General features: G+C 54.7%; 2 protein-coding genes across 6 annotated transcripts in view; both read right to left on the bottom strand.

Annotated features, from left to right (window-relative positions):
- Positions 1-798: 798 nt before the first annotated feature.
- Sema4c (semaphorin 4C) lies at positions 799-10,918 on the bottom strand. 3 transcript variants are annotated; one of them, XM_042695511.1, is made up of 15 exons: positions 10,902-10,918; positions 8,346-8,491; positions 6,475-6,623; positions 6,133-6,195; positions 5,908-6,006; positions 5,656-5,752; positions 5,429-5,545; positions 5,180-5,331; positions 4,925-5,100; positions 4,459-4,603; positions 4,145-4,367; positions 3,937-4,049; positions 2,822-2,979; positions 2,665-2,732; positions 799-2,497 (listed from the first exon to the last, which is right to left on the bottom strand). In XM_042695511.1, the coding sequence occupies exons 2-15, from the start codon at positions 8,452-8,454 to the stop codon at positions 1,668-1,670; spliced, it is 2,499 nt and encodes an 832-aa protein (XP_042551445.1). In that variant the 5' UTR covers positions 8,455-8,491; positions 10,902-10,918; the 3' UTR covers positions 799-1,667. The 3 variants fall into 3 exon arrangements, with proteins under 3 accessions (XP_042551445.1, XP_042551444.1, XP_042551443.1); XM_042695510.1 differs by lacking the exon at positions 10,902-10,918 and adding an exon at positions 10,435-10,508; XM_042695509.1 differs by lacking the exon at positions 10,902-10,918 and adding an exon at positions 8,571-8,587.
- A 5,843-nt stretch (positions 10,919-16,761) lies between these two features.
- Fam178b (family with sequence similarity 178 member B) overlaps positions 16,762-21,640 on the bottom strand; it is a 93,974-nt gene continuing 89,095 nt past the window's right edge. For all 3 annotated transcript variants that reach the window (XM_042695460.1, XM_042695459.1, XM_042695457.1), the window contains 3 exons: positions 18,798-18,875; positions 18,296-18,448; positions 16,762-16,869 (listed from right to left, as the gene is read on the bottom strand). In XM_042695460.1, coding sequence (XP_042551394.1) covers positions 16,837-16,869; positions 18,296-18,448; positions 18,798-18,875 — 264 coding nt within the window. In that variant the 3' untranslated portion in view covers positions 16,762-16,836. The remainder of the gene's footprint in view (positions 16,870-18,295; positions 18,449-18,797; positions 18,876-21,640) is intronic.

The following is a 21,640-nucleotide window of genomic DNA, read 5'->3' on the forward strand; positions in this document are numbered from 1 at the left end:
GAGGACAAGCCAGGATCAAATTCCGTCCACCCCAGAGTGGCCGTTTAGATTACCGGGTCAGTCTCTATGTATTTCACATCTTATGGATTGACATCCGCTGGCTTGCTTAGTTGTCTCGTATCCAATCAGATCTAGCCTTCTGAACCCATTTGGGGAAATCCAGGACAGTGGCCTGAACGTACAGGGGCACCTCAAACCCACCGCCTCCATCCTCAGACGTGGATGAAGTAAGTCTGCGCCCATTGGGGGCTCTCAGAAATCCAGACTATAACCCGGTTGTCTTGGGAGACCTGTACCGCCCACTGGGAGGGCCAGGGGCTTGGAACTCGCTGAGTGGCAATATGAAGAAGCCCATTCCCTACATGGTGGTTCAGGCATTCAACATGCATTCTTGGAGGTTAAGCTAGAACTCTCCTCTGCTAGTTGGGACCCCCAACCTCAACACCCAGCCACACACCCCAGAGTTGCTTCTAGGAAGTCCCCTCCTTTGGACTCTGCACCACCCCTTCACCAGTTCTGGGAAGACAGGCCTCTCCTCCTCCCCCAGTGCCCTGACTTCTCCCTCTGGCCAGAGTCCAAGGTTGGCTCCCTTGGGGGCTGTGGCCCTGGTTCCCAGCCCCATAGGCATCACTGTGGGAAAACGCTGAATTCTGGGCTGCCCTCTCCAGAAAGGGGCAGCGTAAGCATGGGGCAGCTGCTCTGGCTGCAGTGAGAAGGGACGATTCAGTCCAGCATTGCTCAACCCCAAGACTCCTTCCCTCTTGGTATGGATAGGTTTTAGTCCAAATACCTTTGTCCAACGTCTCATTTTGTCCATTTTATTTGTCCATATAAAAATACTCAAATATTTACAACAAATAAATACGTAGGGACACAATAAATTACACTGTTAGGAGCCCTTTTCCTAGGGCTGAGAGAGGATGTCAGTATCCACAGCATGCCCACCTTTTCCCTCCCCCTCCCCCACACAACCTTTCCTAGCCCAGTATGGGAAGAGGACAAGTACAAAATACCACTGAACCCAGGGGCCAAGTGGGAGGCCCCACCCACCCTTCCCCCCAAACACACAGGAGGCTCCATCTCCCTCCCCCCCACCCTAAAAACATTCACAGCCCTAGGAGCAGGACCAGGCCCATCCAGAGCCCTGCACTTCCCCCAAGGGGTATAGCACCCTGCTTCCCCCACTATGTACATGGCTGCCCCTAGCTGGGGACAGGTGGGGGGTGAGGCAAAGTGATCCAACCCCTTCCCCTTCATAGCTCCAAAGACTCACCAGGAAGACCCCAGGCCAAGGGAAGACTTAAAACAGGAAGGTTATGCCGTACATCCACCTTCACACACACACACACACACACATACACTCACACTCGGACACACACACACACACAATTTTAAAACTTCTGCCTTGAAAAGTTTGGCTGCTGGGTCCCATGTGGCCAAGATTCACAGAGGAACAGGAGCCTCCTGTGAGGCTGGTGCCCTGGTAAACCACCAGAAGTGGCAGTGCCCATGCTGAGCAGGTCCTCATGGCCAGGCGGGTGCTGGGCAGTGCCTGTCCCAGGCAGAGCAGGTGCCCGTGCCATGTCCCTGAGGTAGCTGGTGCCTGTGCAAAAGTAGGAGCTGCACCTCCTACGTGCCCCCGCCGCCAGTGCGGTGGGGGGCTCCCCTCATACTGAGGACTCCTCGGGGTTGGAGTCCGGCAGTGGCTGGCGCTGCTGCAGTTTTCGCCTCAGTTCATCAGCAATCTCAGGCAGGGGGTTCCCCAGCCCTCCCCGGTCCTCCCCTCCTAGTTGTAAGCGCACGTAACCATTGGCATTTGAGTTCCGCCCACCCCCCAAATGAAGCCTAGTCGGAGAAGGCAGGGGCTGGCCAGGGATGCCAGGCGGTGGAGAGGGCGGCCCGCCCCCAGGCTGGCACCGCGCGTGTCCAGGCACAATCTTGAGGGAACCATCTGAGTAGTAGTATCCAACAGGATCCCAAAGTTTCTCATCGGTTTCAGAGCCAGGCCGAAAGGGGGGACTGGTGGGTTCCTTGGGCAACTCCAGGGGATACACCAGGGTCCTCTCTGTTGCCTTGGCACCTTTTTCCAGCTCTTCCCGCAGTCGCCGGCGCAGTGACAGAACAAGCAGCAACAGCACTAGGCACAAGGCCCCCAAGGCCACCACAGCCAGCCATACTAACCCTAGGTTTTCCAGTGGGGCCCGAGCCTCTAGGGTCACAGACGGGCCTGCCACAACAGCCACAAGGTAGCCTTCAGCAGCCAGCCGTGCTCCTTGCTCCTCTGAAAAGCAGTGGTAGGCCCCAGCATGACGGGGCTGAGCAGCCATCACCACGAGGGCCTGGAGTTGGGCATCGTAGAGGAAGGAGCCAGGCTGTTCCACAGGTAGATCTCGGCCCCCAAAGGTCCAATGGGCATGGGCCAGGTTGGAGGAAAGACGGCAGGGCAGCACCAAGTCTGTGCCTGCTACCACTGTTATGTTTTTGGGTGTTAGCCTGACTGTAGTGGCAGAAATGAGAGAGAAGAGTTAGTGCAGTCACCCCAGAGTGATGAGAGGCAAAAATTCTCTTCTCATCATTCTTCTCACCACTAGGACGAGAGGCTTAGAAAATCCAGCTGTGGTCTAGGGCCCATCCCAACTGGAGGGGCATAAAAGGGTAGCTTACCTTTCTTAGTGTGCAAGTTACAAATGCCTGAGGTGTCCAAGATTGTCACATGCTGCATCAGCAGGGATCTGGTAGAGGAAGCAGGGGACGTCAGCAGCTCAGCTCCACCCACTCTGGCCTTCCCACCTGCAACTGGCACTCAAAGAACCCATCTCACCCGGAGTGGCTGCCTATGGCCACACAGCGGCTAGTGTTGACATTCCAGGCACAAAAGGGGTCCCGTGCCAGGACACAGTCCACACAGGATCGGTACTTCAGACAGTCAGCCAAGGGCAGCTGCACCAGTTGTGAGCGAGAGCCCGCAAAAAGCAGTTTCTGCAGGAAATTCAGGCACAGGAGGGTCAGGGATGCCACATCTGTGGCAGGGCACAGTAGGGAAAGATGACAGTCCTGCAAGGGACCAAAAACACAAGTGGCATCCCAAGGAAGGAAGCAGAACTAAGACCTGCAGATGGAAACCTTAGTCTTGAAAAACTCAGAGGGCTGGCTTACAAGTCAGCAATCTTAAGCACCTTACAGACATGACCTTATTAGACAGGGGCAGCACACTTGTGAGGCCAAGATGTAATCTCTCTCTCTCTCTCACACACACACACACACACACACACACACACACACACACACACACACACACACACGCAGCCTGAACAATAGCACCAGGACAGCAGAAGGTGTTTCCTTGTTTGAGTGGTGCCTGCCAATCTTTGTTTATTCAGCCCCACACTTTCTTTCTGTTGTTATTCTGTTATTATTTCATGTTCTAGCGAACAATCTTGAGTTACAATAGCTGGTAAAAGGCTGCTGCAAATATGCCAGAAAGAAGTTTTGCATGGGCTAGGAGCAAATGCCAATGCTTCAGGAAGTGTCGAGGAAGTAGAGGGTCTGGCCCAGACAGTCACTGGGGAGTGGAAAGAAGCTAACATCACAGGGCAATGTAAACAGTGTGCAGCCTGGAAGGTCTGGCCAACAGGAGCATTATGGGAGAGGAGGGTGCAGGCAGAGTCTGGCCCACCTTGGAGAGACCTGATGAAAGCCTGAGAGCAGTTGCCAAGGCTTGATTTGGGGAATGCAGCCCCTAGGGACCACTATAAATAATGGCCCTGGGGCATGCAAACTCCCTTATGTTAGCACATGCTTACTTCCTGGAGCTCGCCTGAGCTAAGCAAGGTGTTCTGCACTGGCCAAGCACATGTAAAGGAGGAAAGCAGACATACAGAGGGCGTGAGACACATGGCACTAGGGACAGTACTGTGCAGGGCCTAATTTTACTACCTTGCTCTGAGACAACACCAAGCTTTCCACAGGCTCCTGGTCAAACACCTGCAGCTCCTCAATCAGATGGACCCAGGACCCCAGGCTCACAGCCTTCAGCAGCCAGCCATCTCCTGAAGCGTAGGGTGTGGGAGGCATATGTAAGTGACAGGAAACAAGGCCCTGGGGGCATCTTGTCTCCCTACCCTGGGCACAGCTGGACACTGACCTGTGCCAATGAACAGCACTGTATAGGTGGTTCCATCAAGCCCTGTAACGCGGTCAGCCACCAGGTGAGTGAAGTTGGTATCCTTCTTCACAAGCAGGGGGCGGCCCCACCGGGGCCCCACCTGTTCCTCCATCAGCGGGTGCTTCTTGATGAAGTTGAGGGTGTTGTCAGGCAGCTCCAGGGAACTGGTATAGCCATGGTGGCGATGCCAGTTGTTGATGCACTGCATGGGGTCAGGGTGAGGGAGGAGCCATCAGCCAGTGGAAGGGCACTGGAGCTGACCACAGGCGCATGTGTCCCTCCCTAGGACTCACCGAGCCAGGCCGAGGGCTGGGGACGGGGTCAGTGTAGCGGCCCCACTTCTGGGCTTGCTCATGGTACTCCTTGTAGGGGCCCTCGAACACCCGCTGGATGTCTTCCAGCTGATACTCACAGACGGCTGACAGGTCCACATCCCCCCTGTGGCAATGCGGGAGAGATCTCTAGGGTTAGGTTTGGTGCCTACCTTCCCCCATCTTTCCCCAACCTCCAAGGCAAGCAGCAAAAAGGCAGAGTTCAGTGCAAAGGGCAGAAGAACATAGTGACAGTTCTAAAGTGCCTTTTGGGGCAGGGCCCTGTCCACCTCCTCCAAGGCACTCAAAGGGAGGCACAAGTTCAGTGCTCTTGGATACTAGCTACCAGCTACTTAGACTCGCTGCAGGGCCTCACACCCACACCCATCCGTCACCTCTAACCTGAATACCTGCTCCTTCCCACCCCAGGGATTCCCAGGTCACTCACCAACGTGCTCGAAAAACCCCAAAGAAGGTAGTGTTGTGCCAGGAGGCACCCTGCAGGGTATGCATCGCCCGTAGCTGGTTGAAATAGAGTTGCCAGTTGGGAGCTGAGCATGCCAGTCGCGCCTTTAAGAATGTGGTCCACTTCTTCTGCAATGTCCGTGCGCCTCCCATGTCACCCTGGCAGATAACATGGCTGGTCAGCCACTGCCAAGCAGCAGGCAGGATTCCCAGGGCCCACTTCTGCAGGACTCAGTACCTTACATACACGGGCCACACGAGCCACCACCTGCTCAGCGTAGCAGTCATACTCCACTGCCCGCTCACTGAAGAAGAAGTAGATCTTGTCATCATCTCCTGTGAAGCTTCCCACACTCTCGGGGACATAAGCAGAACCTACAAAGTGGGGCTCTGCAGCAAAACAGGAAGGTCAGTGGTCAGTGGCGGAGTACACAGCCCTCACGAGGTCTCCCATGCTCCGTAAACCCAGCTACACTGCAATGCTCACCATTGAGCCAAAAGGCCAGGTACTCTGTCTTCATGGAATGATGAGGTCCCATGTTACGCAGGATGACGGGCTCTGTGCCCAAGAAGTTGTTAAGCGTTGCCGAGTATAGCTCACCATCTGTGGGAGACGGGGGGTCAGCTAAGACCAGAAGCACTGGCCCACGAGAGCCTACAGGACCACCAAGTCCCAGAGAACCTGCCCTGTCTGCATCAGGGATAGCTACTCACCCACAAGTAGGCCAGTGTGGCCCTTAGCTGGGTCGTAGGGACACTTCCCCTTCCCATCCTCAAACTCTCCATTCCCCAAGGTGAAGGTGAGTATGTCCTAGGGGTAAGGGAGGAATGATGAGAAAGAGGCACAAAGCAAGGCCCCTCAGTGTCTAGGAGACCAGTCTGTGGGTCCAAAGAAGGAAGGGCACAAAAGACTGGAGAGCGATGGGGCAAGAAGTGTGGACACCCAAGAGGAAAAGCGGCACTCACGATATAAGCACACTTGGGCTGGAAGGCATAGGTACCACAGACGTAGAGGTGGGAGGCATTGTATGGCTGGAGGAAGCGGATGAAGTTGAAGCACTCAGTCTAGAAGAAAAAAGTCTCTAGTCAGAATATGAGGACCAAACGTGGGACCACGAGTGCCAAGAATGGGAGTGAGGCCAGCACATGCCCTGAGAGGCCCAGATGACGGACAGTACCCTGAGCACCTACCTGGTTGCTTTTCCCTTTCTGGATACATTCAGTCTTCTTTTCAGCAGGGGCCTCCCAGGAGATCTGGGGACAAAAAGGAGTTCATCAGCAATGACAGTTATGTGCGGGGCATGTGCCATCAAACAGCTTGCAGCTGCCACATGAGGAATACCAAGTGGACTGTCCCTAGCGTATAAGGGCTTCGTTCAGTAGAGGACCATCCCATCATGGCCGAATCCAGAAAGTACCATAGGAGTGGGAGAGCAACCTGCTAATCTCAACTAGAGGGGACAGCCTGAGCAAGCCAGGCCTTGGGGTCCTGCCCTCATCCTGCCTGTGTGCCTCCCCTGCCCCACCTCTCACCACTCCTTGCAGCTCCAAAGCCTCCACGCTGAAGGCAAACAAGGCCTCCCGGGCCCCCACGTACAGGAGCCCCGACCGCTCTGTCAGAGTCAGCGTCAGAAAGTCCTGGATGCCCGTTTGGGAGAACCGCCGCACAATGGTGACCAGCTCTGCATGGACAGATACAAGTACAAGGCAGAAGTGAGTAGGCTGTGGATGGGCAGGCAGGTTCCAGGAACCTCTCTGGTTATTCCAGCCAGGTGCCAGTGACTCACACCTGTAATCCTAGCTACACAGGAGGTTGAGATCTGAGGATCACAGTCTGAAGCCAGCTTGGACAGCAAAGTCCTTAAGGCTCCTATCTCCAATTAACAACCAGAAAGCTGGAAGTGGAGCTGTGGCTCAAGTGGTAGAGCATTAGCTTTAAGCAAAAAAAAAAAAAAAAAAAAGCTCAGGGACAGTACCCAGACCCTGAGTTCAAGCCCCAGTGCTGACACAAAAAGAAACTGACATTCCACATGCAGATGCTAGCCAGGCCTGACTGGACTTGAGGATATTTTCTGAATAGGCTTTTGCTCTAACAGCCCCACCCAGGCCTCTATGGCCTTCCTCAGCCTGGGAGGAGGCAAATCCGGCTGGTAAGTAGGAAGGAAGGATCTCTCAGCCACAGCTTCCGGCCAGAGGAAACCATCAGACTGATGGCTCTCACTCTCAGGGTCAGCAGCATCTCCAGCTCGGAGCTGGGCACTTCCCACCTCATCTTCCTCTGAGGGTGTTTCCTTCTTTGTTCTGCTGCCCACATCAGGGTCCAGCCAGACCCTGGCAGCTGATTCAGCAGAGTAGGAGTTACAGGAACAGATATAAGCACTACTTGTCTCAGAAAACCCTTCACTCCAGCAGGACCAAATCCAGACTGCTGGAGATGCAAGCACAGATGGCCCTGGGACAGGCAGGGGTGGTAGGGAGAGAAAATGAAAGGAGTTGGGATTGGGAGGCCTGGCTGGGACCAGCAATGGCACTGTAGCCTAAGGCCTGGGAAGCCTTGCAATACACATAGGGTACAACATCCATGGTCCTGTGGTCCTTGTCATACACACACACACACACACCCCAAAAAAATACCTGTCTAGTAGTCTAAAAGGTCCCATCAAATCAGCCTCAGTCTTTGGAGGCAATGATGGGAGAGTTTCATTAGCACCTGGGTGCAGCCTGTGGGAGGTGAGCTCACCCCAGGTCCCCAGAGTACAGAGATGACACAAACACCTGACATCACCTCTCATACAGGCGTGTGTGCCCAAAGAGCACTGCCAGGACCCAGACCCTTCCATATGTACACATGCAAATACACACATCCATCCAGGGCCACCAAAAGGCATCAGCAACAGGGGGTCCAGCAGGGTGGATAATGGGGCTTCCAGAGGAAGAAAGCTAGAAAGCCTAGGGGTGGGAGTGAAGCTTTGGCTTTTACCTATCCTGGTTCTTCTTTCTCTGGGCTTCCAGCACTAGTGATAATTCAAGAAGTGAGACACAGAAGAATGATACAGAATGGGCCGTATCTTTCTCCCTGTATATCATCAGCCAGGTCTGGGTTGGGGGTTAGCAAGAGGCTCCCCAGAGGTATCCTAATTATCAGAAGAGGGCAAATCTCAGGTCCTGACCTGTACTATCAGTTTTGAGTCTCTTGGGGCCTGACACATTTCTTAGAAAGACATACAGACACAGACACAGACACAGACACACACACACACACACACACACACACACACACAGGAATAAAGACAATTCATAATTGGGGATAATTCTTTAACTGCATCCCTGTACTTTCTGCAAGCTCTTGTTTTTCCCCAATTGTCCCTCCTGCTACCCTCCCACCCTTTCCCCTGGACACTCACCCCCAGAAGATACTGTCTTCCGGGGCACAAGGTTCCACCACACCTCAGCCCCAATGCCCAGGCCCCACAGCCCTGCTGCCAGCAGCCAGACAGCCCAGTGTGGGGCCATGGCACACAGGCAGGCTCTATATTCCAGGCCAGCTGCCCTAAGAGGAAAAGAAATGGTTAGCATCACAGTCCAAGAAAACAACCTAGAATGTAGAGAGAGCAGCATAAAACACACACCTGATCAGAGCTCCCCAGGACCCCTTGGATTCAAGTGGGACCTAGCCCCCCTGCACCTGGCCTCAGGCCCCTTACTCCAGAGAAAATGAGGTCTCCCTGGAGGACCGAGGGAAGAGCTGAGTCAGCAGGAGGCGTGGACAGACATCAAGAAAAGAAATCCTCCAGGTTTCCAGGCTATTCCTACTCCCACTAACAGGAAATACTGTAGAAAAACAATTTTCGGGGGTCGGGGGAGGGCTCCACTCCCACCTTCTGGCCCAAAAGACTTAAGTTTCTTCCATGAAACAGGAGCTGCAATTCTGGGGCTCGGCTGAGCTTCAAGCCCTAAAATCGGGGAAAGCAGCCCCTCGGTTGGACTAGGGCGGCACCGAGGTGGGATTCGCAGAGCCCACCCCTGGGGCCTGACGAGGAGCGCGTAAAGGGCCTGGGCCCAGCCGGTCTCCTCCCTCGGCGCAGACAATAGCCACGCAGAGCCCTGAACCAGGTTCCACCACAGCAGAGCCGGAGCGGGAGTAGGGCCGGGAGCCGAAGGGGCCCAGCTTCCCGAGGCCCCTTTGTTGCCCAAGAGGGAGGCAGGAAGTGGGTGGGATGGGCGTGGACAGGACCAGGCCTCATCCTGTTCCCCGCACAGCCTCCGAGGAGACGCTACACCTCTGGCTAAGGGGCCACCGGACCGCGAAGCTCCGGTCTACGCGGGGATCGCCTCGCGGCGCGGGCGGGCGGGGAGAAGCGAAGGGGCGGGATCCCCGGCGGGGTTCCTCCAGGACGGCGGGGGACGCACGCGCGCGGCCGGCGCCCGCGGCGTTCCCCAGGGTCCGACGAACCTTCCCAACTCCGAGATTGCGCCCCAGGGACCCCGGCCTCGGCAGGCCAGCAGGACTGATTTCCACTGCTCCAGCTCTACTGTGCCGGGTACTGGCTCACCCAAGCCCGGGATCGGCTTACCCCGGAACAAGGGACCCCCGCCAAGACCCCATTTCGGGGTCGTCACCTTCAGTCCCGGTTCTCCCCTCCCCCCAGCTCCCGGGATTTGAATGCAAACAAAGCGGCGGCTCCGGGAGCGTGGCGGAGCCCGGCCTGCGGACGCCCCCTGTCGGCCTGCAACCCCAGCGCGGGAAGGGAGCGGGGCCGGAGCGTCGTGGGCCCCCGACAGTCCCCCCCCTCCTACATCCTCCACCCCTACCTTCCTCTGCCCCTTGCCCCGGGCTCAGGTCGAACCCCAAGGCGTGCTGAGAGAATCTCCCGCGCAGCAGAGCCCCCACCCCCAGCTCCTCCCCGGGCCGCGGGGTAGGGGGGCGGGGGGGGGCGGGCTCCAGGCTGAGCACCCCGCACCCTAGCCCACCTCAAGCAGCCCGGCCAGGGATGGCGGCGCTCCAGCGCGGGACCGGGCGGTCAGGTTCGGACTGGGGGGCCTGGCTTCTCGAGCCAGCCCGCCTCCCCAGCGGAACCGGCGGGCGGGGGGCCGCGGTAGGGAAATCCGATCCCACAACATCGGCCTCGGTCCAAGCCCGCCCCAAACTTTCCGTCAGGGGTGGGGGAACCAGAGCAGCTCGGGGAGCCCGAGCAGGATCCCGGCCGCGCGCCCGACAGCACGAGGGTCCCCGGCTCCCCGGGGCCCTGCTCCCGGCGGGCCCGCCCCTCCGGCCCCAGGAGGTGCGGACGCCGCTGGCCCGCTCCCGAAAGCCCCCCCCGGGGGTCGCAGGCAGGACCTCGGCGGGCGGCTGTCTCCCCGGCCGCTTCCCCTCGAGCCCGCAGACACTGACTCCTCCGCGCCCGGCAGCCTCAAGCCCGAGCAGTCGGACAAAGCGGCGGCTCCGGGGGGGCCCCCGCGGCTCCGGCCCCTTGCAATCCCGGCCCCACTCACCTCTTCCCCCGCGCAGCTCGAATCCCTGGGCGCCGCCCTCGCCTTCGGCTCCGACCGCAGCCTCCCCCGACCCCCGCGCCGCGCCTGTCCGCCCGCGCTCGCCAGCCCGCCTCCGCTGCCCCTCTGCCACCGCCCCTCGGTCCCGGCTCGGCTCCGCACCCCTGGGCTCGGGCTCCGAGCTCCGCCGGGCGCCGGCTCTTTCTCCGCCGCTCTCCGCCCCCTCCCCTGACGTCAGGCGGGGGGGTGTCGAGCCGAGGCCGGGGGCGGGACGCGCAGGCCCGCCCAGGAGGGGGCAGCGACCTGCGGCGACCGCCGTCTGGCCAGCTCCGCGGCCGGGAACGGGACCCTCGCTCCGCCCGGTGCCCGGCCGCCCCGGTGCCTTCGAGTCGGGGGCTGCGCCACGGCTCTCGGAGGGAGGTGAGGCCGGGGAGGGGCTGTGGGCACCGCCACGGGGGAGTCGCACTCACCTGGTCTTTCCGAAGTGTCCCCTAAGACCTGCGGCGGGCTGGGCTCGGGAATAGGGCAGAGAGACTCCCCCGGCGCGCTCCAGTTACGGAAACGGGCGCTGGCCAGCCACTTCGGGGCGCGCGTCCCGGGGGCAGGCACCGGGGAGGAAACCAAAGCTCCTCTTGGGGGCGGACCAGCGTGGTCTGTCGTTTGGCCCCAAATTCTGTCTCCTTTCTGGGCCCCAACGCCGCCCACTGGACCTTGTCCTCAGCCCGAACGGAGCCTACCAGACCAGAAAGACTCTCGAGTCTCTGATAGCTAAAGCCTTGTTTTCAAACTCCAGGCAGAACCTACCCCTGGTGTCAGTGGAAGGCTGGTTAACCAGTGATTCCAGCCCTTCTGTTCTGATGACAGGGGCTGAGGGGAACCACGCTGTGAACCAGCACCATCTTCAGAACCGCCAGCCTCCTCCCACAAGCCTTAGAAGTAACTTGTAGCTCTGGTCTTCTGGGCGGTTTCTGGCCAATCCTCCTTGCCAGCTGGTCCACCGAGCGAGGCAGGTGGACAGAGTAACCTCAGGGAGAATGCCCCACAGGCACTTGGAGATAGATGCCACCCCCCTTGGCTGGAAGGGCAGGGGTGAAGGGCCTCAAGGCCCCAGCTTCGCGTGGTAACTTTAAGCCATGGGGTAATCCTGGAGGGGGGAACACATTAGGCCCTGTCAGCAGATCTGCAGTATAAATCAGCCCGACAGCAGCTTTTGTTCTGAGTTAAAACTTGGCATCTGAAAAGTGGAGACCAGAAGAGCAGTGGAGATAATTGAGAAAGTCAGCCCAGTTTGGTTTTGGTAACAATTGGGTCTTTGCTGCTACATATAAAGGCCCCTTCTCCCTAACTGGCCAAAGCTGCATTTCCCAGCATCTTTCCATTAGGACCAAACAACAACAACAAAAACTGTGGCCTTGGAGATGCTGAAGATAGGAGCCAAACCAGATAACAATGACCATGGTGGGCAGGGGAAACTCCCTGTTGAAGTTGCTAGTTAGGGAAAACGTACAGTACCCTCTTTCCCTCCTCTTGATTAGACCCTGTATCTATTTAAGTTAGGGTAAATTGATAGGCAGATGCACCCACATTTGTTCTGAGCCTCAGATCTTGCAATCTGCCTTTCTATTTCCTCTACTCTCATGCCCACACTTTAAATAAAGTTGGTATTGATGGGACTGGGAAGGGTTAGACAGGAAGATCTTAAGTTTGAGGTCGTCTAGGGCTAAATAGTGTTTGAGGCCAGTAAGTATTGTTTCTCCCATTTTTATCAGAAAGATTAAACAACAGCCCAAATTCAGGTCACCAGAAAGGTCAGAATTGTTATTGTTGGTCATGAAGCTTGAACCACTTTGAGCCACAGCTCCCCTTCCAGTTTTCTGATGGTTAATTGGAGATAAGAGTCATGGAGGCTGGGAATGTGGCTTAGTGGTAGAGTGCTTGCCTAGCATGCATGAAGCATGTATCAATTCCTGAGTACCACATAAACAGAAAAAGCCAGAAGTGCTGCTGTGGCTTAAGTGGTAGAGCACTAGCCTACCACTGGGACAGTGCCCAGACCCTGAGTTCAAGCGCCAGGACTGGTTAAAAAAAAAAGTCTCATGGACTTTCCTGGGCTGGCTTTGAACCACAATCCTCAGATCTCAGCCTCCTGAATAGTTAGTATTACAGGTGTGAGCCATGGTGTCTGGCAAAGTCAGAATTTTTTTTTTTTTTTTTTGGTCCAGTCGTGGGGCCTGAACTCTGGGCCTGGGCACTGTCCCTCAGCAATTCAGCTCAAGGCTAGCGCTCTACCACTTGAGCCACAGCGCCACTTCCAGCTTTTTTCTTTTTGCTTATGTGGTGCTGAGGAATCGAACCCAGGGCCTCAGGCATGCAAGGCAAGCGCTCTACCACTGAGCCACCTTCCCAGCCCCAAGGTCAGAATTTTTTTTTTTTTTTTTTGGGTCCGGTCGTGGGGCCTGAACTCTGGGCCTGGGTGAAGAGCTGTCCCTCAGCTCTTCAGCTCAAGGTTAGCACTCTACCACTTGAGCCACAGCGCCACTTCCGGCTTTTTTCTTTTTGCTTATGTGGTGCTAGGAATCGAACCCAGGGCCTCGAGCATGCAAGGCAAGCGCTCTACCACTGAGCCACCTTCCCAGCCCCAAGGTCAGAATTTTTTTTTTTTTTTTTGGGTCCGGTCGTGGGGCCTGAACTCTGGGCCTGGGTGAAGAGCTGTCCCTCAGCTCTTCAGCTCAAGGTTAGCACTCTACCACTTGAGCCACAGCGCCACTTCCGGCTTTTTTCTTTTTGCTTATGTGGTGCTAGGAATCGAACCCAGGGCCTCGAGCATGCAAGGCAAGCGCTCTACCACTGAGCCACCTTGGTGCCAGCCCATGGTCAGAATTTTTAAATTAGACCTGGGAGCTGGGAGCTGGGAGCTAGGAGTGGTGGCAGAAACCTATAGTCTAAGCTACTAGAGAGGCCGAAGCCAGAAGACTGCTTAAATCTATGAGATTAAGATTCACCTGAGCAACCTGGCAAGACCCCATCTCAAAAAAACAAAGCATGTCTTCCTACACTGCTCTACTTCCTGTTTTTCCTCATCATCAAACCTTACCCTCAGTCTCTAGGTGTGAAGGTTACTAGGCAGAGACCTGAGCTCCCTGGCTCTACCTCCAAGGTGGCCCCAGTGGAAAGTTTCAAAAGGCGGTTTGGTTTCATTGGCAGGGCCAGTGTTGTTCTGTACCTCAATGACAGGTGTCAAGGTCCTCCAAGCCAGGGATGTAGATGGAAAGTAGAAGCCTCCAGTGGAGCCAATCCTTCCCAAAGGCTTTTCAAAAACCAGGCTCCAGATACCCCTTCCCTTTCCTACCTCTGTGCATTTCTTGCTATGCTCTGTTCATTGCCAGCATTGGTCTTTTCCATGAGTGGGTGTCAGAGGATAAAGTTTCCTAGACTATTTGCTCATGATTCATGTGTTTTAATAAAAGGAAAAATGAGGATTCCTGTGTCTTCTATTAAGAAAAAGATTAAAACCAGAAAGTGGGGGGGAGGGGGAGGAAGGCTCATCAACCTGTGTAGTCTGCCTGGCATATTCTATGGGAGGCATCCACCCTTCAGATCTTAAGCCTGAAAAACCTGAAGATGTGTTACATGCCTCCCCAGGCTCCCCAAGATTCCCCAGGAGCTCAGACCAACTTCCATAGATGGCCCTATTGGTCATAGGCTTTGGTGCCCTGCATTTGAGCTACTCACTGACCACTCTCTAGCGGCAGCTCTCTGTCCAGACCCAGGGCACACATCGGGTTCTCCAGTCAAGGCCACCTGGACCATTTCCAAGGCAACAAGGAGCTGCTCTCAATCACATATGTATGGGGAAGTGAAAAGGGTTGGGTGAGCCACCCTCCAGGGAGCTTTCTGAGGACCTGGAGACCCAGGAGCTAGGACATAGGAAAACAACTTCCTCTCTACTTCCTCCAATAGGAGAGTTATCAAAGCTGTCCACCTGGGAAGCCTTTCCCTTCCCAGCCCCTCCCTGTCACCATCACCAAAAGGAAGCAGGAAAACATCCGTCATCACAGCCCCGGATGCTGTTTTTCCAGTGGCTTCTGTCAGGATATCCCCTGCCTTTTCCCAGGGGCTGAAGGGTCAAAGACCTGGAAAGCAAATGGTAAAATTGCCAGCAATACTGCTAAGTGTTTGGCTTTGAGGAAAGCAGGTTTTTAACTGATGCCAGCCTGGCTGTAGTTCTTTGGTCAGCTCCTAGCCAGTCCCAGACAGGGCACATTACATGGCCCAGGGGATAGTGTCCGCCCTTGGGCAACCTCACAGTGCATACTTCTGCTCAGGTTACAGCCAGGTCTCTGGAGAGACTGAGTTGTCACCAACACCTCCTCTCCCCTTGGTATCCATTTCTCTCTTGGGGTTGAGTCTGCTTGAGGAGCAGGGAGTCAGGCCTGGGGAAGAGGACTTTAGATGTCTGCCTTGATGGACAGCTTGATTCCGTTCTCAGAACCAGGTAGGCGCAGCTTCAAGAACTGGAAACTCCCCAGTTCAGTGTCTTCAGTCTCCCTATTCCTCATCTGTGCTTGGCAGTAAGAACAAAGAAGGGAAATTTCAAGGTAAATTCCAGGTTTCGGAGCAAACTGAACAGTTGAAGATTGTCAGGATATGCAATAGCAGAAGCAGCAACAGGCCCCAAGGGAGGAGAAGAGGCTGGCTCCCTAGAGTCCCTGTTTTCGGAGGCCTACCTGACGCTGCTGGGCTACGGTGCTGTCCCCAGCCAAGTGGCATGTGATGCAGCCAGGAAGAGAAACCAGAACTCTGAGTCAAGCCCATGGGCATCCAACTCACTCTGGCCCTGGGAGGGTTTCTTCCACTTCTCATGTGGCAAAGACTTTGAGGCAGAAAAAAAAAAGTCCTGTGTGCACTTGGTGCTGTGCTGTGCTCTCTGAATAATAGATATCCCCAGCTCCTGGCATTCTGGGGACAGAGTGAGGCAGCTGTACCTAAAAACAGGCCCAGGAAGAGCTGAGATCTATTTTGAGTCTGTGCCACTTGTCCTAAAGTTCCTTTATTTGGGGGACGGGGTGTCTTTTAGTTAATCCACTTTACCATAGCCCCTTGTATATGAAAGACAAGAAAGGAGAGGACACATAAACAGAGAAAGCTCCATGAGAGACCTTGGAATTTAGTTGATGTGTGGGCACAGGCTAACAGGGTCATTTTATGCCACTTTCTTTTTTTTGGGGGGGGGGTCCAGTCGTGGGGCCTGAACTCTGGGCCTGGGCGCTGTCCCTCAGCTCTTCAGCTCAAGGCTAGCACTCTACCACTTGAGCCACAATGCCACTTCCAGCTTTTTTCTTTTTGCTTATGTGGTGCTGAGGAATCGAACCCAGGGCCTCAGGCATGCAAGGCAAGCGCTCTACCACTGAGCCACCTTCCCAGCACCTCTTATGCCACTTTCTGGCCACTTCTTGTACTGCCTGCAAAGCTTCAACCCAACAGATCAGCCTAGCCAGGGATTCTTAGGAGTGACCAGACAGAGAAAGTGGACACCCAGGGGCCTCCTGGGGACACAGAGAACACTCATTTCTCAAGTCAAAGATATCCAGTACCCTGCTCTAGGGATCCAGACCTATTAAACTGATCTGAAGAAGGCCAAGGGAAGCAATAGCAAGATCTGGGACTGTAATTTGGACCACTCCCCTCCTCACCCCAGCCTCCACTCCTAATTCTGGGGAATTGGACTCAGAGCTTTGTAATAAATTGAATTAAGCATAATTACAGCTCTGACCCACCATCTGATTCCACATGGCCTCCCCAGTAGAGTTGGAAGTAGCCTCTGACTATATTCAAACAATGTTCCCTATCCCAGCTCTGAGGCTCCTACCACCTCTTGGACCACAGGACTAAATGCTCCTCAGTGGGGATCTACAGTGTGGTAGGGAGCAGGGGTGGGACTTGAATCCATCAAATGACTGTCAGAGGTGACAATTCAGCACTGGGCAGTTGGCTCTCAGGATAGGGATTGAAGAAAGTCTCCTAAACCACTGATGTTGAACACAAGACTTTAATGTGCACAAAGGAACCTCACAATTGTGACAGGGAGAAAGGAAGGAGATAGGGGAAACTATGGCCAGTTAAGAGAGCCCCAGATCCCCAGGAAGCCAGAGCTATGGAGTCAAGGCCTTAGGGAAGCAGAGAGATAGCTGGGTGGGGCAGGGGAGCTGAAGGGTAGGTCCAGCTGGGAGAGGCTGACCCCTACAGGTTAGGGGTTTGGGTGTGATGGTGGCAGGCTCTTGCTTCATCAGGCAGGTCAGCATCTGGCTTCCTCTGGCCTCCATTTTTTTTTTTTTTTTTTTGACTTCTTCAATGCCTTGATCACTAGTGAAATGAAAGGCTCTGGGCTGCCTTGCTCTTGCCTCTTTATGTGCTTTTCCACGGACTGAAATACTGAGCCTAAGGAGAAAAATGGGCCATGATGTCTGACCTTGGGTGCTGACCCCTGTCCCTGAACTCACAGTGTCCATTCAATATCCACTAATGGGGGGGAGGGCGGGGGGAGGATGGGAAGGGATGGAAAGGAGAAACAAAGGAGGAGGCTTGATAAGAAATGTACTCATTATCTTGCCCATGTAATTGGAACCCCTCTGTACAGTATTTTCACAATTAAAAAAAAAAAGTTAAAAAAATATATCCACTAATGGCCTCTCTGTAAGGTGCTATGTGAGCAAAACATAGGCAGTCAACAGATCACTTGACCACTTGACCACAGTGCCAAGAGAGGGTCTTGCCACACAGGTTCTGGGAGTTTGGAAGGAAGGTGCCTGTACCTGGCCACCAGGCCACCAACCACTTTGCCTTGTCTTCCCACTGGATACTAGACTGATCCAGTTCCTAGGGGATCAGGGTTAGGTCTACCGTCCAGCTTTATCAGAAACGTGGTGAAATCTGAGCCCTAAGTCACAGCCTATGGCTGAGGTGTCAGCCCTAAGTCAGAGGTTAGAGGGAAGGACAAGAGAAGAGGCAGAGAAAGGCAAGCTGGGAGCAGGAAGCCATGGGAGGGAAAGTTACAGCAATGCACCTGCCAGCCCCAGTTGTTTCCATCAAGGATTGGGGACTTGGAGCAGGAGCACTCCCCAAGCCATGCCACCAATATGCTGTGTGTTGGGTTAATGGAGGCCAGAAGCGAAGGTGTAAGTGGAGACTGCACAGGCGTGAGAGTCAGGTTGGCTTTGGGCCTTGAGTGTGATGCTTACACTCACGTGAGCTGCCTACAGGATGGGGCAAGGCAAGTTATTCAGTGAGGAGGAGCCTCTGGTTAGCTTGCTCATCTGTATAATGGGTTCCTAACAGCCCTGGCTTTGTGAGGATCTTAGGGATTCATGTTGAAATGGATCCTTAGCCCAAATATTTTAGCAATAAACGTTATTACCTAGAAGTTCCGAGAAAAGTCAAGGGCTAAAGTTGCTGCTACAGAAATCAGAGCCTAGGAGTGTTCCTCCAATGGAGTATGAGGCCAGTCCAACGCCTGCAGGATACATGCATAGCTGGAGCCTCTGGTGCCCCTTACTGGCCTTGCTCCGGACAAAAGAATCCACTCCCCGGAGCTTAGTTTCTCTTTGCATTTGGTCAGGAACAGGCCTCTCTCTATCTGCCACCCCTCCCCCTACACTGGCACTACCATCCTGGGCACAGGATTCTGGATAAGAATGATGAAGGTCCCTGAGGCATTTCTATTCTTTCCCATCCCCCGGCCCTGTCCATCCAGTCCCTTTGGAGCTTAGCAGCTGCTGTGGGGGTGGACATGCTGCTGGCTCTGGCCAGCTCTGCCCAACTGACCACTTCCTTCCTCTCCTAGGTCTAAGGGGTTAAGGGGCACCACCTGGGGCTGACAGTGGGCCAACAGCTCCTGCCAACGGATGTAGATCTGGGTGGCCAGGTCCTTGAGTTTGGTCCGGTGCATGGCCTGGGGGCTCTCCCGGATATGGGTGTTGATGTGGCGGTCCAACTGCATACACAGCAGCTGCAGCTCTCCCTGTGGAGGTGGAGACCAGAGGGAGGGTGTATGGCATGATCCAGGCACATCCCAAGGAGAGGAGGGGTCAAGAGGGAGTGCTAGGTCAGACAGGGGGAGAGCTATCTCTATGACTGCTTGGAAGTTGGGCAAGAAAGGGAGGATAGGGCTGGGACAAGTACCCAGGGACAGGACAGGATGCCTTGTGAAAATCTGAGGGGTTCAGTGGGAGGAAGAGGCCCTGGCACGCTCAGCATCTTTCCCTGGCCTCTCACTCTGCAGTTCCTGAGGGAGAGCTGGCTCCATCCTGACCCCTCCCACACAGCTGGACACCCCACCCTACTCTGGCCTAGCATCTTGGGAGACTCACCCACTGGTCTGGAGTAATGTCCTGGCTGCTGACCACCACCCCAGCTAGTGTCAGGAGGCTATGGCACAGGTAGCAGACCTGGGGAAACAGAACAGATGGATGCTTCCTTAACTCTGCCCTGGTCTCTCAGGTCCAGTGGCCTGAGGGCAGACTCGTCCCTCCTTGGGAGTCCAGCAAGATTCCAGGAAAGGCATTTTCAAAATGGACTCAGGGAAGTGGAGGTGTGGCTCAAGTGGTAAAACAGCAGCTTTGAGCGATAAAGCTAAAAATGAGAGTGTGAGGAGCTAAGTTCAAGTCCTACCACCTGAGTGCGTGCGTATGCGCACGCGCACACACACACACACACACACACACACACACACACACACACACACTCCCCCCCCCACACACAAATGGGCCTCAGGACCACACTCACACAGAACTGTGAGTGTTCCCCAGCAGATGAAATCCAGAGGGATCCTTGTACTCTGATCTCTGTGCACTCTGTGTCTGCACCTATACCTATGGGCATTGCTGGGGTGCCACTGTTTCATAGATAGCCTTGAAGCAGCAAAAGGAAGCCCCATTAGGGGAGGGGAGATATGGCCTACAGCTCCCTGGTTCTGCTTACCTCTCCTGTACAAACCTTGGCATGGCCTTGAAGTCAAGTGAAGAGAGAGGAGGCAGGTGGATGATGGTTTGGGGTAAATCTCTGCACACCTTTCCTACCAACTCCACCCTCATACTTGCCAGTGGACACTTCAGAGGTGAAACAGGACAAAATCCCATTCTAACGGATGACAGAATGGGTTGGCTCCCAGGAACCCTTGTCTCTATGGGTCCCCCTCATTTATGGGCATTTGTCTGCTAGGTTGTAAGAATGAGATATGGGAGCACTCCAAAGGCAGCCCGGGCTCCTGATGAAAGGTAGCCTTTCCCGGCACTCTGAATTGCTGTGGCACACTGACCCTTATCCGGAGGTCCTACCCTTCCCCTCTGGCTCCTTAGGCTTGAGATAAGGAGAGCAGCTGCAGCTTTTCTGTAACTTTGCCTGTGGCAGATAAGTAGCGCTGAGGAAGAGCTGGGATGGGAAGAGGAAGGCCCCAAGGATGGGCAGCTGTGCTTCAAAGTAGCCTAAGGCCTCCTGCCCCCAGCCCCCAGATCTTATCACCTGCCCTCTTAGAGCACCAGGTGGTACCCAAGGAATAGTCACAGACTCTTTGAACCATCCCAGGAACCTCCCTAGACAGAGCTGGAAACTTTTTTTCTTTTTTTGATCATTACTGGTGCTTGAACTTGGTGATATTCCTGAGCTCTTTTGCTCAAGGCTACAGCTCTACCACTTTGAGCCACAGTACCACTTCCGGTTTTCTAGTGGTTAATTGGAGATAAGAGTCTTATGGTTGCCGGGCGCTGGTGGCTCACGCCTGTAATCCTAGCTACTCAGGAGGCTGAGATCTGAGAATTGCGGTTCAAAGCCAGCCCGGGCAGGAGAGACCGTGAGACTCCTATCTCCAATAAACCACCAGAAAACCGGAAGTGGCGCTGTAGCTCAAGTGGTAGAGCGCTCGCCTTGAGCTGAAGAGCTGAGGGACAGCGCCCAGGCCCAGAGTTCAAGCCCCACGACCGACAAAAAAAAAAAAAAAAAAAAAAAGTCTTATGGACTTTTCTGCCTGGGCTGGCTTTGGATCGTGATCCTCAGATCTCAGCCTCTTGCATAGCTAGGATTATAGGTGTGAGCCACCAGTGGCTGGCTGCGGGGAACATTTCTGAGGGCTCTAGCCTTGGCATGGTGAACCTCCAATATCTTTTTTTTTTTTTTTGGATCCAGTCATGGGGCCTGAACTCTGGGCCTGGGCGCTGTCCCTCAGCTCTTCAGCTCAAGGCTAGCACTCTACCATGTGAGCCACAGCGCCACTTCCGGCTTTTTTCTTTTTGCTTATGTGGTGCTGAGGAATCGAACTCAGGGCCTCATGCATGCAAGGCAAGCGGTCTACCACTGAGCCACCTTCCCAGCCCCGTGAACCTCCAATATCAAATTCATGGTACAAAGTCCTGATGAAATCTTCCACTGGGACTTTCACCATAATACCTTGCCCTACCCAAGACCCAAACGGTTCAGCAGAGCAATAAGGCCCATAGGGAAAGTGATGCCCCAGGCTGACTGGATCAGGAGCCACTGCACTTAGCAGGCTTCTAAGAGGGCTTCCCATAACCAAAATTGCAATACCCAAGCTCTTGCAGCTCTTCTCCTTCTGCCAGGTCCCCAAGCCACCTGTGTGACAGATGTCCCAGTCCCCAGTCAAGCTGGTTTGTCAGCAAGCCAGAGCTTCCCCTGTACACTGGGTTCAATGGTTCCTTGGGTCCCCTTCCCTTCTCCTTTGGGCAAAGCCCAAAGGAGAGTCCATAGCTCAGTCCATCTAGCCCTTGGAGCCCATTGCCTGCTTCGCACAGCAGGATTACCTCAACTGCCCCTTGATTGACTGAGATAACAGCCTCACCCACTTAGGGGGCAGAAGATGCTTCCGGACTGACAGCAATCTTTGGTTAGTGAATTTCACATCTCAGCTTCCCTGTGAACCAAAAAAGGAAAGGGTCCTAGTTTTGGGTGGATTGCTGTGGGAACTATAGCTCAGAGGCATCAAGCACTAAGTGATCAAGCCAAAGTAGGATTCAAAAACAAGCTGGGCACCAGTGGCTCACATTTTTAATCCTAGCTATTCAAGAGGCTGAGATCTAAGGATCTCGGCTCCAAGCAAGTCCAGGCAAGAAAGTTGATGATATTCTTATCTCCAATTAACCACCAAAAAGCCAAGAGTGGAGGCATGGCTCAAGTGGTAGAGTGCTTGCCACATACACACACA

The sequence above is a fragment of the Dipodomys spectabilis genome, unplaced genomic scaffold (assembly GCF_019054845.1).
Source record: "Dipodomys spectabilis isolate Male_0828 unplaced genomic scaffold, ASM1905484v1 ptg000187l, whole genome shotgun sequence".
NCBI classification, from domain to species: Eukaryota; Metazoa; Chordata; class Mammalia; order Rodentia; family Heteromyidae; genus Dipodomys; species Dipodomys spectabilis.

Coding starts and splice junctions, on each gene's coding strand:
- Sema4c (XM_042695511.1), bottom strand. CDS start 8,454: ATGGCCCCACACTGGGCTGTCTGGCTGCTGGCAGCAGGGCTGTGGGGC. Junction 5,546..5,655: donor CCACACTGGCCTACTTGTGG/GTGAGTAGCTAT, acceptor CGTCTCCCACAG/ATGGTGAGCTATACTCGGCA. Junction 4,604..4,924: donor GGGGTTTTTCGAGCACGTTG/GTGAGTGACCTG, acceptor GCATTGCCACAG/GGGGGATGTGGACCTGTCAG.